General features: G+C 53.2%; 1 protein-coding gene across 4 annotated transcripts in view; it reads right to left on the bottom strand.

Moving 5' to 3' along the window:
- PRDM11 (PR/SET domain 11) overlaps nt 1-14,305 on the bottom strand; it is a 78,321-nt gene that overhangs the window by 44,174 nt on the left and 19,842 nt on the right. For 3 of the 4 annotated variants that reach the window (XM_044259140.1, XM_044259142.1, XM_044259143.1), the window contains exons 1-4: nt 3,025-3,136; nt 2,291-2,415; nt 1,809-1,912; nt 946-1,208 (exon numbers count right to left, since the gene is read on the bottom strand). In XM_044259140.1, the coding sequence (XP_044115075.1) occupies nt 946-1,208; nt 1,809-1,912; nt 2,291-2,409 (486 nt within the window). In that variant the 5' untranslated portion in view covers nt 2,410-2,415; nt 3,025-3,136. Of the gene's footprint in view, nt 1-945; nt 1,209-1,808; nt 1,913-2,290; nt 2,416-3,024; nt 3,137-14,305 lie in introns of those variants that run through there. The other variant, XM_044259141.1, reaches the window with a different exon arrangement.

Genomic DNA, 14,305 nt, shown 5'->3' with positions numbered 1-14,305 from the left:
GGGAGCTTCCCTCACTCAGCTGCTCTGTGTATCTACAGCATTCTTCCAACTCCTGTCCCCTGACTGCTACTCAGTCCTCAAGTCTCAAGCTGAAGGAAATCCTGCCCAAACCCCTCAAGGAGGCCAGCGACAACGATAATAATAACTGATACTCACTGCATGCTTCCTGAAGGCAGGCATGGCTCTAAAAACGTCATAGTATTGACCTATTTCCTCTCCACCATCAATTATAATTATTCTGTTATAGAACACAGGCACAGAGAAGTTAAATGACTCATCCAAGGTCACATTTGATAGTAAACAGTAAAGCTGGCTGACATAACAAACTTGGGTCCAGGCCCCAGATCCCATGAACACTACCGTCTCCCTCTGTTTCGAGAGTGTCCCGCCTTCCCCCTTCCCTAGCAATGATCATGTGTGCACGTACCTGTCCAGTATCTGTTCTCCCCACCAGACTGTCCCCTCCCTGAAGGCAGGGGCGACTTCCTCCTGTACCCAGCCCAGCACCCAGCATCACTGCTTTTTGGGCTGAATGTCATGCTCTGCATTCCCACAGCCCCCAGACCCAAGTCACCCACTGCGGAGGAGGGCCTGGGTCAACCTTTTGTAAATGCCACACAATGGCCCACCAGACACACACACATGAACATTCACGGGGAAATCGCCCTGAGTTCCGCCTGGCTGGCCTGCCATGGGTTCCCTAGAGCCCCACCGATTCTACTGATGACCCCAGCCAGACGGGCCCCTCAGCATGGCCATCAGCCACCCAGGGTGGCACACCTACTCAGCCAGGGCAAGGGGATAGCGAGATCCATCATCCCTGCATCCTGGATGGATGGCAGGAAAGCTCTCGGGCCAGGCTGGGCCAGCATATGGCTCCCCCTGCTGGTTTCCTTCCATGCTCCTTAGCACCCTCTCCCACTGCACAGGCCAGGGGACACTCACCAGCCAGGAGAAGAAGCCAGCTGATTTGTCCTGGGTGGAGATCTGCCCCTCATAGGGGCCGAAGATGTGGCCCTTGGGGATGACCTCATTTATGCATCGCACGTCATTCTCCCCACTGGCTTCCTTGACCACCTCCATGCCCTGCGGGATGGTGAGGGCAGCCCTGTCTGGGATGCCCACGGGCACTGGCGTGTCGGACACAAACACTGGGGGACCGTGGTTCGGGCACTCATCCACAAAGTACTCCTGGCAGGACTCGCAGACTGAAGGGACGGAAAGAGCGAAAGAGCCTCAGTTGGTGCGGGGACGCGGGACGCCCACGGCGGAGGCTGAGGGGCTGCAGGGAGGCCCACCCTGAGGATGGCATCAGGCGGTGGAAAGCACACTGCATGGGACTCACGAGTCCCGGCCCTGGCTCCACCCCAGCCAGCCACAGGCCCCTGAGTCTTCAGTGGTAAAAACCCATTCCCCTCCCTGGGGGCTCGGAAGACACGCCTGCCAGTGAGAAGGAGGCCAGGAGCTTCCTTTGTTTCAAGTTCACAGCCTAGCTCTGGAGGCAGATGGGCCTGGGTTGGAACGGCAACTGTATGCATCTGAGGGCTGTGGGACCCGAAGCGGGGCTCTCAGCCCCCACCAAGCCCCAGGGTCCTCACCTGGAAAATGAGGCCAATAAGGGCCACTTCAGGGGTTAAGGGTGAGGATTAATGGAAGCCTGGACCAGTCTCTGATACATCATAGGCAAGTGCCTATCATTAGTCCTATGGCCGCAAATTCCCTGAGCAGAGATGGGGTATGGGGGTGGGGGAGCAGGGTGAAGGGGTGAAGGGAGGAGAAAGCCAGGAACAGCCCCAGGCTCCACTTACACCAGAAGTCCACTTGCTGGAAGCTTTTGGGCATGATGAGCTCACGCTTCCCCTTCAGTTTCTTGGGCTCCACTTCCATGGGTGAGGGGTCTGGTCTCCTAGAGCTGGCCAGACCAGGGGCCAGTAAAGGAAGCAAAGAAGCCATCAGAGAGTGGGAGGCTGTTGGGCAGAGAAGCCATGGACCCGGCCAGGAGGCCACAGGGATGTGGGGATATGGAGCAGGCGATGGAGTGCCAGCTTGTTCAGGGCAGGGGATTGTGAAAAGGTAGGTGTTCTGAGACCTGGGCCTAGGCCTTCCAGGGCCACCATGTGGGTTCTTTTGGTCTTCTAGGGCCTGTGCTCGCTCACATCTGCTCCCGGGAGCTGCCCAGAGCAGGCGAAGGACTATGGGCCAGGAGTGGGAACTCTCCCCAGGGCGTGCAACCAACCCAGCCCCGAGATTCCCCACTTCTCCCTCTCCTGCCCCCACGTCAGGGCCTCACCAGGGCTGGCCATACTCCTGGTCTCGGAGTGGGGAGCAGACCTCGGTCTTCACCACGGTCACCATATCCCCCACAGCCGCCTTGGTCTGGGCCAGGCACTCCTTCATGTTGTCAGTCATTCTGTCCTGGGGACACAAAGGCGGGACCAGCACAAGAAGAGGATCAAAGAGACAGGGGAAGAAGGGTGAGTGTCAGAGAGGGCAAGCGGGGGTCCCGTGGAGTCTGGTTACCCTCCCTGCCATCCCCAGAGGAAACGCTTGAGAACAGAGACAACAAAAACAGCTGTAGCCCGGCCAAGAGGAAATGCCATTTCTATCCCGGGCTGGTCCTGGGGACGACTGGAGCCACCAGCCCCATGGGGTCAGAGGCCGAGGGGCAGCTCAGGCCAGGGGGCAGGACTGGAGAGCACAGCATGGACCCCGAGACCAAAGAAAGGGCAAAGGATGAGACTTCCACAGAAGCCTCCGCACAAAAGTCTGCAATGGGGGACGGGGAGAGGGACCCATTCGGGTCCAGCTGGGGCCAAGGAGGGACTGACAGAGGAACCTGGCTCCTGAGCACCGGGCTGCGCAGCCCCCTCACTCAGGGGCTGCCAGGGAATGTGGCCAAGCCCGCTCTGCCAGCTCAGAGCAGGTACAGGCGGGCCTGGGGTCCTGGTGCGGGCCGGCAGGGCCAGTCCTGACTCCAAGCCCCACCCGCTCTCTCTAGGGGAGTCTCCCCAGCCCGCTGCTTACCGCCCTCCTCCACCACCGCGCCGGGCTTCAGCCCCTCCCTCGGCACCCCGGGATCCTCATGCCAAGCCCGGGGATACTCTTCGGGCCAGGGCGGCGCGCGGCTCGGACTGGGACCGCGCTCGCGGCCCGGGACTGGGCGAGCTGCGTGTGTGACTCACTACCCGGGGCCCCGCTGGCCACACCCCTGCTCCTCGGCTAATCAGCCCCCTGCTCCCCACCGGGGCCCCAAAGCCGGCGGCGGCTGGGAGGGGTGCGGGGAAACACGACGGCCTGCCCCCTCCTCCGAGCCGGCGGGGCCGGGGGGCGCGCGGAGGGGGGCGGGGGCTGCCCGGGGCGGGCCGAGTTGCCCCTCCCCGGCCCCCGGGCCGCCGCCCCCCCACCGGCCCCCGGCTCCCGCAGCCCCGCGGGGCGTCCCGCCCGCGTGTCCGGCGGGGAAAGTGTGAGGTCCCGCGGCCGGGCGCAGGGGCGACGCGGGGGGCCGGGGAGGGCGCGGGCCGCTCTCTCCCTCTCACCAACCTTCCCGGCGGGGAGCTCCCTGCCCTGCCCGGCCCGGCCCTGCCCAGCGCCGCCCCCCGCCCGCCAGGCCCGGCATTCCTTGCGGGGGCATGTGGCTTCTTGCCGGCCCCGGGGGCACGCAGTTGGCTGGCGGCCGGGAGGGGGGCGCGCGGGGAGCGGGAGGGACCGGGCGCCCGGGAGGGGCGGCCGGGGGCCCACCCGGGGGGAGGAGGGAGTGCAGCCCCCCGCGGGGCGGGGAGTGGGGGCGCCGGGCGGATGTCTGGGGTGGCCGGGAGCGCGGGGAATGGGGGGGGTGCCGAGCCCGGAGAGGGCGGGCGTGGGGAGCCGGTCGGCGACGTGCGCGGGCGGCCCCCCGCGCTCCCTCCCTGCGGCCGCAGCGGACTCGGAGTGGCTGCGGCGCGGCCTGCGGCGAACCGGGCCACACCACCGATCCCTGCCTGCCCCCCAACCGCCAGGCGCGCCGCACGCCGCCCCTTCCCCACCTGCGCGGTGCGGGGTGGGGGCCCGGCGCCTGCGGCGGTGGGAGCGGTGGGAGCGGGGCACAGATCTCCTGGCCCACGGAATGGCCCCCAGCCACCTGTCAAGGGAGGAGGGTTGCGGTCACCAGACAGGAACCCAGGGCGGGAAGATGTCGAGGGACTCCCCCAAGGTCACGCAGTCCCTTCCTGATGGAGTCTAGACTGGAGCTGGGGGCCTGCTCAGAGTAAACTGGAAACAAGAGAACCCCCAGATTCAAGCGTTACGTTTCAGGTCTGGTACACCTCTATGCCACACTCTCAGCCCAGCCTCTTCCAGAAGGATCACCGGGATCACCCTGGGGTGGGATCGGCAGCCCACAAGTCCAGCTGCCAGGCGGGGACAAGGTCCTAAGGATTTGTAAAGGATTACTGAAGGCTTCCTTCTCGGAGGAGCACTTCTCACTGGGAGGGGCAGCATTCACACAGAATACCTCCTGAGGTAGTGAAGACTGGTGGTTAGAGGCCTAGGTTCCCAAAAGGGCACGGTTTATGTTCAAATCCCAGGGATTGGCTGTGTGACCATCCCCCCCATCCCCCGCAGGTGTGTTAGGGACTGAAAGTTTCTGTGCTCTCCCACCCCGTATGTTGGTGCCCTAAGCCCTAATGTGACTGTATTTGGAGACAGGACCTGTGAGGAGGTGGTAAAGATTAAATGAATTCATAAAAGTGGAGCCCTAATCCAAAAGGAAGAGACACCAGAGCTGGCTTTCTCTATGCCCCAGGTGTGGACGAGAAGGCATCAGTGTGCAAACCAGGAAGAGAACTCTCCCCAGGAACCAAATTGGCTTGCACCTTGATCTTGGACTTCCCGGCCTCTGAAACTGTGAGAAATAAATCTTGTTTAGGCCACCCTGTCTGTGTCCTTTGTTCAGCTGCAAAACGTGGCTAGCGTTAGAGTCTATTACAGACATTGCTGTATGGAAATGGACAAAGATGAATTTGGAGGGGGTTAGGCACAGTCTCTGCATACCTGCCCAGGAAGAAAACTGATCAGGAAGGTGGGTATGAGTGACCTCATTAAGGGGTGGCTTTGAATTCTCTCCATTGGATTGGATTTGTTTTTTTTAAGTCAATCATTTGCAGACTCTGGCAATTTATTAGAAACAGACTGCTTGGGACCATTTTGCATTTCTCCTGCTCTGGCCCCTCCATCCTTCACCAGCACACGCCTCCTCCTCCCCCGGCCCTGCCCCCATGCCACCTCCACCCTGCTGTGGTGCCTGTGAACTTGCTGTGTCCTCTCCTCGGAGCACACCCGAAAAACGCCTACAGATCCTTCAGCAATCACTGTTGTTCCCCACCCCCCTCCACCCCCACTGCCATAATACCTCCAGCCCCATGTCCATTTCTGCATGGCACTTGTCACCCTTAGAACAGTCTTTTGTTCGCGTGACTATTTGATTAATACCTGTTTCCCATAATACATGGTAAGTTCCACGAGGGCAGGCACTGACCACTGAAGAGCCAGCACTTGTAACCATGCCCGGTACCAGGGCAGATCTAGCGAAAGGCAAGCAACGTGCCAGGGCAGAAACTTTAAGGAGACACCGCCTCTCCAGGTCCTGCACTTGTAGGAACGGCACCTGAAAGTGAATGTGTCCTTGAATTTGGCACCGAAGGTACCTTGTTGCTGCACCCTAGTCTCAGCCTTACCTAGCACATAGCTCATTCTCAATATTTACTAAATGATTGACCAGATGGCCCATGTCGCAATTCACTGCCCACCCCCCCCCATAGATCCTGCTGGCCCCACTGAGAATCTCAGCTCTTAAAGAGATCTCAAAAGGATGGGGAGGTTATTATTTTGAATCCTCTTCTCTCTGGGGTGCTCTCAGGGATCCTGGCCAGGCAACGTGGGTGGCCCGGTGGGTGAGGCTGGCCTTGAGAGACAGCGAGGTTCAGCGGAGAGTGTGATGGAATTAGACTCACGAGTCCTGGATCTGAACCTGATAGGAAGAGTGTATGCTGTGAGCATGCGCACATCACTTAAACTCACCAGGCCTTAGTGTCTTCCTGGTAAAATGGAAATCATCATAATTGCCAGGCAATCCCCATGAGAAATAAATGAGGTAAAGGCTGGGGCGAGGCCTTGGGAAGAGCCAAGTGCTACGGATCTGTAAAGGATGTTAGTATTAAACTCGCCACCCAGAGGCAGAGGCAAGGGGTGAGCAGAAAGAAGATGTTTGTTGGGCGGGGGGGGGGGGACCCAAAAAGGGGAAGGGAAGGAGGGAAAAGCAGGAGTAAGAGAATAAAGGATGGAAGGTGAGAGAGAGAAGGGAGGGAGAGAGAGGAAAAGAGACATACAACCACTTTTCTGAGTCTTAAACAGAAAACCATCTCTTCTGAGAAAAGCATTTCTCTCTCAAAGTAGAGATGTCTACTGGCCATTTTCTTTCATGTTTAATTTTTTACTAACATCCACCTTCATCACGTAAAAAGCATTGTGATGATTTGTAACACAAACACAGAATACTAAACGGGACAGAGATTTCATGGAGAAAGGTTGATGCCAATCATACCAAGCATCTGTTGTAAGATGGCTAGTCATCTAGCCGCCCATTCCTTTCTGAGCCTCCCAGCAGCTAGAGCAAAAAGGGAACTACGATGGGTTACAGAGTACTCAGTATTTGATATTTATTTATTGACGGCACAATTAAGTCCTCTCCATTCTTGGAAGAGTCCGGCTGCCTGGGGGAACCAGAACCGAGTCTCACTTGCATGACTGATGTACACTACAGCTGCTTTCTGTGTCTGTAATGAAGGCTGTGGGGACGGGGTGGGTTGTGGCAGGACTTCCATCTGGGGAGAGAGGGAGAGAGAGAACGCCCCGAGCTACTGTCCTTTGCTGGGTCCCTCTCAGCGGGCACCATAAAGCCTGAGCCCGCTGAAGCTCCAGGAGCCATGTCCCAGAGCCACTCTGGACCTGTTCATCCAGCGAGGGGCTTGGGGGAGGGGTGGTCAGCAGGCCTCGTGGAGGACTCAGAGCTGCTGGCAATGCTTCCTCTCAGCTGGCTCCTCTGAGTCTGCACACACAGAGATTAGACATGTTGCAAACCCAGCAATGAGATGCAAACCCAAGAGGAGGGGGCAGAAGGCAACTCGGGAAGCAGCAGCTCTGTTTTCACCCTCGGCGGGGTGCCAGGGTCCTGGAATGCCAGGCAGCCGATGTGACCCGAGGACTGGGAATCCGTGCCCACTCGGTTTCCCTAGCGGCTGGCACCCTGAGAATGTGACGGGTCCATGCTGGGACCAGCACAGCATCCTTGTCCTTTCCTCTGATATGCAAGGGACTGGAGATTAGAAGGCGGGGCCGAGCCACAGAGGGACCTGGGCTGGGTATCCCGAGCTCTGGGTTTCAGTCCTGGCTGTGCCGTAAACTTTCTAGGTGACCTTGTGCAAGTTCCTTCCTGCCTTGTACTGAGCCTCAGTTTCCCCTTCTTGAAAAAATCAAAGGTCCAACATAGTTCTTAACGGTAAACCACGGGGGTAATGGAGGAAGAACACAGAATTCTTACATGGAGTTGTTCAATTACATGTCCAGCAAACACTGCCCTTAGAACAAATATATGCCTTTAATTTACACGTAAAACAGATTTGTAAATGTATGGAGATAATTCTAGGATGAATGAATGATACATTTATTTTAAAATGTTATTGAATTCATGGAAGCCGAATGTCACCACGCATTTGGTTAATCAAACGATACCCGCACAACCACTTACAAGCTATGTAACCTGGAGAAAATGAACCACTCCTACCTTAGTTTCCCCATCTGTCCAGCGGAACAGAACCTGTCTCATAGGCTATTTTACACAGCATAACACCTGGCATAGAATAAGCACTCTATAAATATGAATTCTTGTTATCATTCATTTTATTTGTTGTTTTAAAAGTAGAGCATCAGGTGGGCACATTGATAAAAATTTTTTGACACCAAAAAGGGGACATTTATAAGCAGTTACTACCTTTAGGAGAGAAACACTTTAAAAAAGTCTATACTACAAAGATGCTCATCCCAACAGAAAAAAATGGGAAATACTATTAAAAAAACAATTTGTAAAAGAAGACAAATGGCCAGTATGCTTTATGGAAAACCACAAAACTTTCATACCCAAATAAATATAGATTAAAATAAACATCATTTTTCCTCTGTTAAGTTAGCGAAGATTTTAAAAATCTCAATAATATTCCAAGTTGGCAAGAGTGTGAGGGAAAGATCCTACATACTCTTCTGGTTGGAAAAATTAATCAGTATGAACTTTCTAGAGGGCAATTTGGCCACACATATCAAAAGACTTGAAATGAGCAAAAACTTCATAGGAGCAACCCCAAGTCTAGGAGTTTCTCCTAAGGACGTAATTAAGCGGTGTGCAAAGATGTACCCACAAGGCTGTCCTCTGCAACACTATTTTTAGTAGGAAACAAACAAACAAACAACCCCAGGAAAAATACACACCATGAAAATAGGAGCGAAATTAATATATAGCACACAGTGAAATATTAGACAGCAATTAACAGTGCTTTAGAAGAATATTTATTGACATGGAAACAACACGCTCAACATATTGTTAATGAAAAGTGAAAGTCACTAAGTGAAAGAAGATAATTTGAATGGATCTCTGCTGTGTGATGCCAACTATAGGACGTTCTGGAAAAGGCAAAACGATGGAGATGGTAAAAAGTTCAGTGGTTACCCAGGGTTAGCAGGAGGGAGGGATGAACAGGCAGAAGCACAGGATTTTTAGGGCAGTGAAACTACTCTGTGTGGTAGGATAATTGTGAACCCATGGGTCCACAATTGGGTACATCTGTTTAAATCCACAGAATGTCGGGCACCAACAGGGAGCCTTGATGTAAACCACAGACTCTGGGCGAGCATGGCGTGTCAATGCACGTGCATGAGTGGTAACAATGTATCCCTCCCCGTACACTCCCACGGAGGGGGGTGGGGGGGGTGGGGGGGTGGGAAGGGGTGGGCGGAGGGCCCATAGCAGGTGTGTGGGGACAGGGGGAATGTGAAAACTCTATGCTTTCTCCCCCTCGCGTTACTGTGAATCTAGAACTTCTCTAGAAAGTCAAATCTCTTTTTAAAAAATGCAAATTGTGAAAAGATAGATACAAAATAATCCCATTTTAGAAATATATACATACACAGATTTGCACACACAAGTCTGGGAGGATATATTCTGGGGGATCGCTTGTGGTTACTTGGCGCAGAGTGTTAAAGAGAAAGAGTGTCTCTTTTTTTCTTTTTGCTTAGGAGGAAAAAAAGATGTCACTTAAAAATTGTTTCAGGGAACTCTTGACCATCATTTAATTTAGAAACTGCTGGAGAAGATAATGTTTAAGGTTCTCCCTCCTCACCCACTTGTCCCTGGATGCTAAGACCCAACCAACTGACTGGAGGAAGGAGGATTCCAAGTTCAAGGCTGAATGCCAGGCATACTGCCCATTTGATGAATGAATGCAAATTGACTAATCGATCAGTAAGGACCCCGATATTTCTACCATGAAAGATTTCTATTTTTACTTTACTTTATGATTCCCATTTTGAAAGATTTCGTCTACCGAACAGGCTGTATACGTTGTATGATCATTCATTCATTTTCGGGGCACCTGGGTGGCGCAGTCAGTTAAGCATCCTGACTCTTGGTTCAGTCTCAGGTCCTAATCTCAGAGTCATGAGATCTAGTCCCGCAATGGGCTCTGTGCTCAGCAGGGACCCTGCTTAAGACTGTCTGTCCCTCTCTTTCTGCCCCTCCCTCGGCCCCCCTCTCTCGGTCTCTGAAATAAATAAATACATCTAAAAAAAAATTCATTCCTTTTCCTAGCTTTTCTTATACACACTGGCATGTGATAACCAGCAACCACACTGCTTAGTTACTATCATCCTAAGGAAAAGCAAAGAGATCTGGCCCGCTCATTCATTTGTCTTGCAGATTACAGGGAACTGTACAATATTCATTAAGCTTCTTTATGTTTACAGAATACCTCAGTGGGTCAATTACTATGCAGCAACGAGACTGAACAAACCACAGCTCCGTGCTATGGTATGAAGCCGCAATGCTAAGAAGTGAGACCCCAAATGTACGTACTGTATGGTTCCAGTTATAAAAAGTTAAAAAAAAATGGGCCAAATTATGGTGTTCTTGGAAGTGTGCATGGTAATCCTTGGGAAGAACTAGGAAGGGATAAGCCAGGGGCTTCTCAGAGGCTGGCTATGCTCTATTTCTTGATCTTGGTGTTAGTCCACTAGGTGTGTGAAGTTTGTGAAAATAGATTGAGCCATGCTTTTATAACATGTGGATTTTTCTGTGTGTATTTATACGTTGGTAGAAACAAAGGGAAAATATCTGCAGGGGCCCTAAGGGCCAAGAGCTCCCATGGGGGGAACTCTGGCCCAGTCAGTGTAGCCCCTGATCATGCAGCTGCAGAACTGGGGTCCAGCCAGCTGGGTTTCAGGTCTTCATCTGCAGAGCAGTTTCCAGTGAGCGCAGCTGGTTGAGGGGGGGAGAGGGGGAAGGGCAAGAAAACACATTCTCCGAAGGTGGTCCATCCTGAGGAACCTTTTCAGGGTAACAGGTTGACTCCATCCTTGATCAGATTTTGACAGAAAAAGGTTGGAAGAGCTCCCTGAGCCAAGCACAGAGGTGGTCAAGGATGGCACCTTTTGTGTGCGTGTGTGTGTGTGTGTGTGTGTGTGTGTGTTTGCTTCTCATAGTAGACCCTGCTGGTGGCTTACCTGGATCCCATTCCTCCATTCCTCCCCACTAACAGAACCGGACATTGTTCAGGTGCAACATGTCCCTCCCAGGACCTGCTAAGCCTACCCTCAGCTCCAGGTGTGGGCTTCCAATTAATTTAAGCCTATTACGGAGATACCATCCCCCTCCCCAGTTATTAGATCATGAACCTGGTCTTTCATTCATCAGCACCTGACATTCCCCTCCCCAGGTCGGATACCTGACCTACTTAGGCCCGTCGGAAGAAGAAAGGGACTTCTATTTCATGACTTGGACAGGGAAGCACGCAGCCATTGTCACGAAATAGCAGACACGTTGTGCAAAGGCCTTTGGCGGGAAGCCCCCCCGAGGATGAAGCTGTACCAGCTTTGTGTGTACTTTATGTGTAATAACTTTATGTGTAATTATGTTATGTGTAATAAGTAATGTTTGTTCTTTGTCCCCAGTTCCTGGCAGAGAGCACCTAAAACTCCTGGAATTTCCCAAGTAATAGGAGTGTCTTTTGTTATTCATAAGGAGCCCCTTTCCAGCTCCCCTGAGTTTATGCTGGTAAGTGACTAAGGGTGGGGCCCTACAGAGCCCCCCCCCCCCCCCCCCCCCCCCCCCCCCCCCGCCATGGGTCTGGTCACTGGAACCAGGTTAGGGTTAAGAACCGGAAACTCAACGTTAGAACTTCCGGCCCCACCCACTGACCTCCTGGGAGGGGAGGAGCCTGGAGATGGGGTCTACAAACGTTCTTTGGTTTTTAGATTGACAGATGATGGACATACAACAGTATATTCGTTTTAGGTGCGCCACATACTGGCCTGCTACCTGTACATACTGCGAAATGATCACAGTAAGTCAAGTTAACATCTATCGTGGTTACGGAATTCATTTTCTTGTGATGAAAACACTTAAGACCTACTCTTGTAGCAACTTCCAAATACGCAACACGGTGTTATTAACTATAGCCACCATTGCACATTACATCCCCAGGACTTCTTTATTTTATAAATAAACTAGTTATAAAATAAACTAGAAGTCTGTCCCTTCTGCTGCCCTTTCACACCTTTCCCCTCACCCCCCCACCCCCTCCGGCAACCTGGAGTCTGTTTTCTGTATCTGTAAGCTTGGTTATGATTTGCTCTGATTCCACACCTACGGGAGGTCCTATCGTATTTGTCTTTGTCTGACTCGTTGGACTTAGCCTAATACCCTCAGGGTCCATCCATGGTGTCACCAAAAGCAAGATTTCATTCTTTCATCTGGATAAATAATATTCCGTTGTATATCTCTACCACATCTTCATCCATTCATCTGGCCATGGACAGTTGGGTTGTTCCCAAGCCTTGGCTCCTGCACACGGTGCGGCTGTGATCATGGGGGAGCAGGTACCTTTTCAAATTAGTGTTTTCGTTTTCTTTGGGTAAATACCCAGAAGTGGAATTGCTGGATTATAGGATATTAGGATATTTCCTTTTTTTTTTTGGAAGGACCTTCATATCGTCTTCCACAGTGGCCACACCAGTTGATATTCCCAAAGCAGTGCAGGAGGGCTCCTTCCCTCTTACCTCCCGGCCAATGCTCAAGCTCTCGCCTTCCTGATGACAGCCGTTCGGACAAGTGTCAGGATATTCATTGTGGTTGTGATTTGCATTCCCCCAATGATGAGTGATGTTGACTCGTGTACCTGTTGGCCCATGTGTCTTCTGTGGTAAAATGTCTATTCAGATCCTCTGCCCATTTTTGAATCCGTTCGTTTGGGTTTTTTGGCTGTTGGGTCGTAGGAGTTCTTTACGTCTTTTGGATATGAATTCCCTTCTCTGATAGATGGTTTGCAAATATTTTCTCTCATTCAGTAAGTTGCCTCAAAAATTCTTGAGCAAGATTCCGAGACCTTCCTGGGTGGTGAACAGGGAGCAGTGCTGGGAGGGGAGTGGAGGGATCTGGAGGGGGCAGGAAAGCTCCCTCCCGCACACCCTCCCGCACACAACCCTCCCGCACACCCTCCGCTGCGCATCTCTTCCATCTGGCTTGTACCCTTTATCGGAAACGGGTGATTGTTCGTAAAACCCTTTCCTCAGTTCTGTGAGTCATTCTGGCAAATCATAGAACCTGAGGAGGAGGTGGTGGAAATGCCCAATTTATGTTGGTCAGAAACACGGGTGTCCCAGGACGCTCAGCTGGTATCTGAGGTGGGGACCGTCTAGTAGGACTGAGCCTTCCATCTGTGGGGTCAATGCTTAGCTCTGGGTGCTGAGGCTTAGAACTGAAAGGAGTCCTTGGGCACCTCGCTGGTGTCACAGAATTAGAGAATTGGTTGGTGTCAGACTGTGCCTCAGAGACCAGGACTTGAACTGACAACAGAATCAACTGCTTCTGGAATCTGTCCTACTTCACTTCCTGTTCGGCCCCTGTGTCGTTCAAGCCCCTCCAGGACAGGTCTCTACTAGACACAGCCATCACCATCTGCCCCACAGGGACAGCCTCCCCCCAACTTGCTCTGGGTGTGGTCCCGATCTCTGGCTGTGCCTCTGTGAGGAGTCCGCCTCCACAGTGCCTTGACCTCCAAAGGGGCAGAAGGGGAAGCCCTGCAGCATAACCCACCAGACATGGCTCTCCCCAAGCCTGAGGCCTGACCTGAAGCTATAACCCGAGCCCTCTCTCGCTCACCGCGCTGCCGGTAGGAGCAGAAGCTGGTGTATTTATGGAGTGCTCTAGAAGCCTGGGAGCCTTTACAAGATGCACATAATCTTCTGTCCTCCAATTTCACTTCTAGGAATTTCACTGAGACACATGTGCAAGCGGATTCACTGCAGTACGGTCTAGAATAGCAAAAGACTGGAAATAACCAACGAGTCCATCTGGAGGCCGGGTAAGTCAACGACAGGGTCTCTGGACAAAGAAGGAAGGGATGTAAGAAACGCCACCACCATGGCCTGAGCCCCTTTTCCCTCAGGCCAGAGGGGTGTAGGGGCAGCCTGGCTGTCTCCCTGGGTCCACTCTGCCCCTGCTGTCCATTCTCCAGCCCGCAGCCAGGGTGAATCCATTCCAACCAGTCCGATCAAATGCGCCCCTGCTCCAAATCCTTCCCGGAGCCCATCACATGCCCAGCACCCAGCAAAACTGCCCAGAGAGACGCAGTCTGCCCTCTGCGACCCCGTTCCTACTGCTGTGCCCCACGGCATGGCTCCCGTCTTACGCCTTCGCACAGGCTGTTCCTTTTGCCAGGAAGGCTCCTTCCCCAGATACCCACAGGGCTCATTCCCTCATCCCTTCAGGCCTTTACCCAATGTCACATTCTCGGCCACCTGAACAAAACTGCAGTCCCTGGGCAAGTCCTACCCCGCTTTCCTTGCTGTATTTTTCTCCTGCGCTTGACTCACACCGGCAAATTTACGTAGCCCTCATTTATATTCTTTGCCGTCTCCCCAGCCAGCATGTAAAGGCCAGGAAGGCAGAGATGTTTATCTTCTGTTGATTGCTGTATCCCCTGCAAGTAGGACAGTGCCTCGTGCAAAG

This window comes from Neovison vison, chromosome 7 (genome assembly GCF_020171115.1).
Source record: "Neovison vison isolate M4711 chromosome 7, ASM_NN_V1, whole genome shotgun sequence".
Lineage (NCBI taxonomy): Eukaryota > Metazoa > Chordata > Mammalia > Carnivora > Mustelidae > Neogale > Neogale vison.
This window is presented reverse-complemented; position numbering and strand designations above follow the sequence as displayed.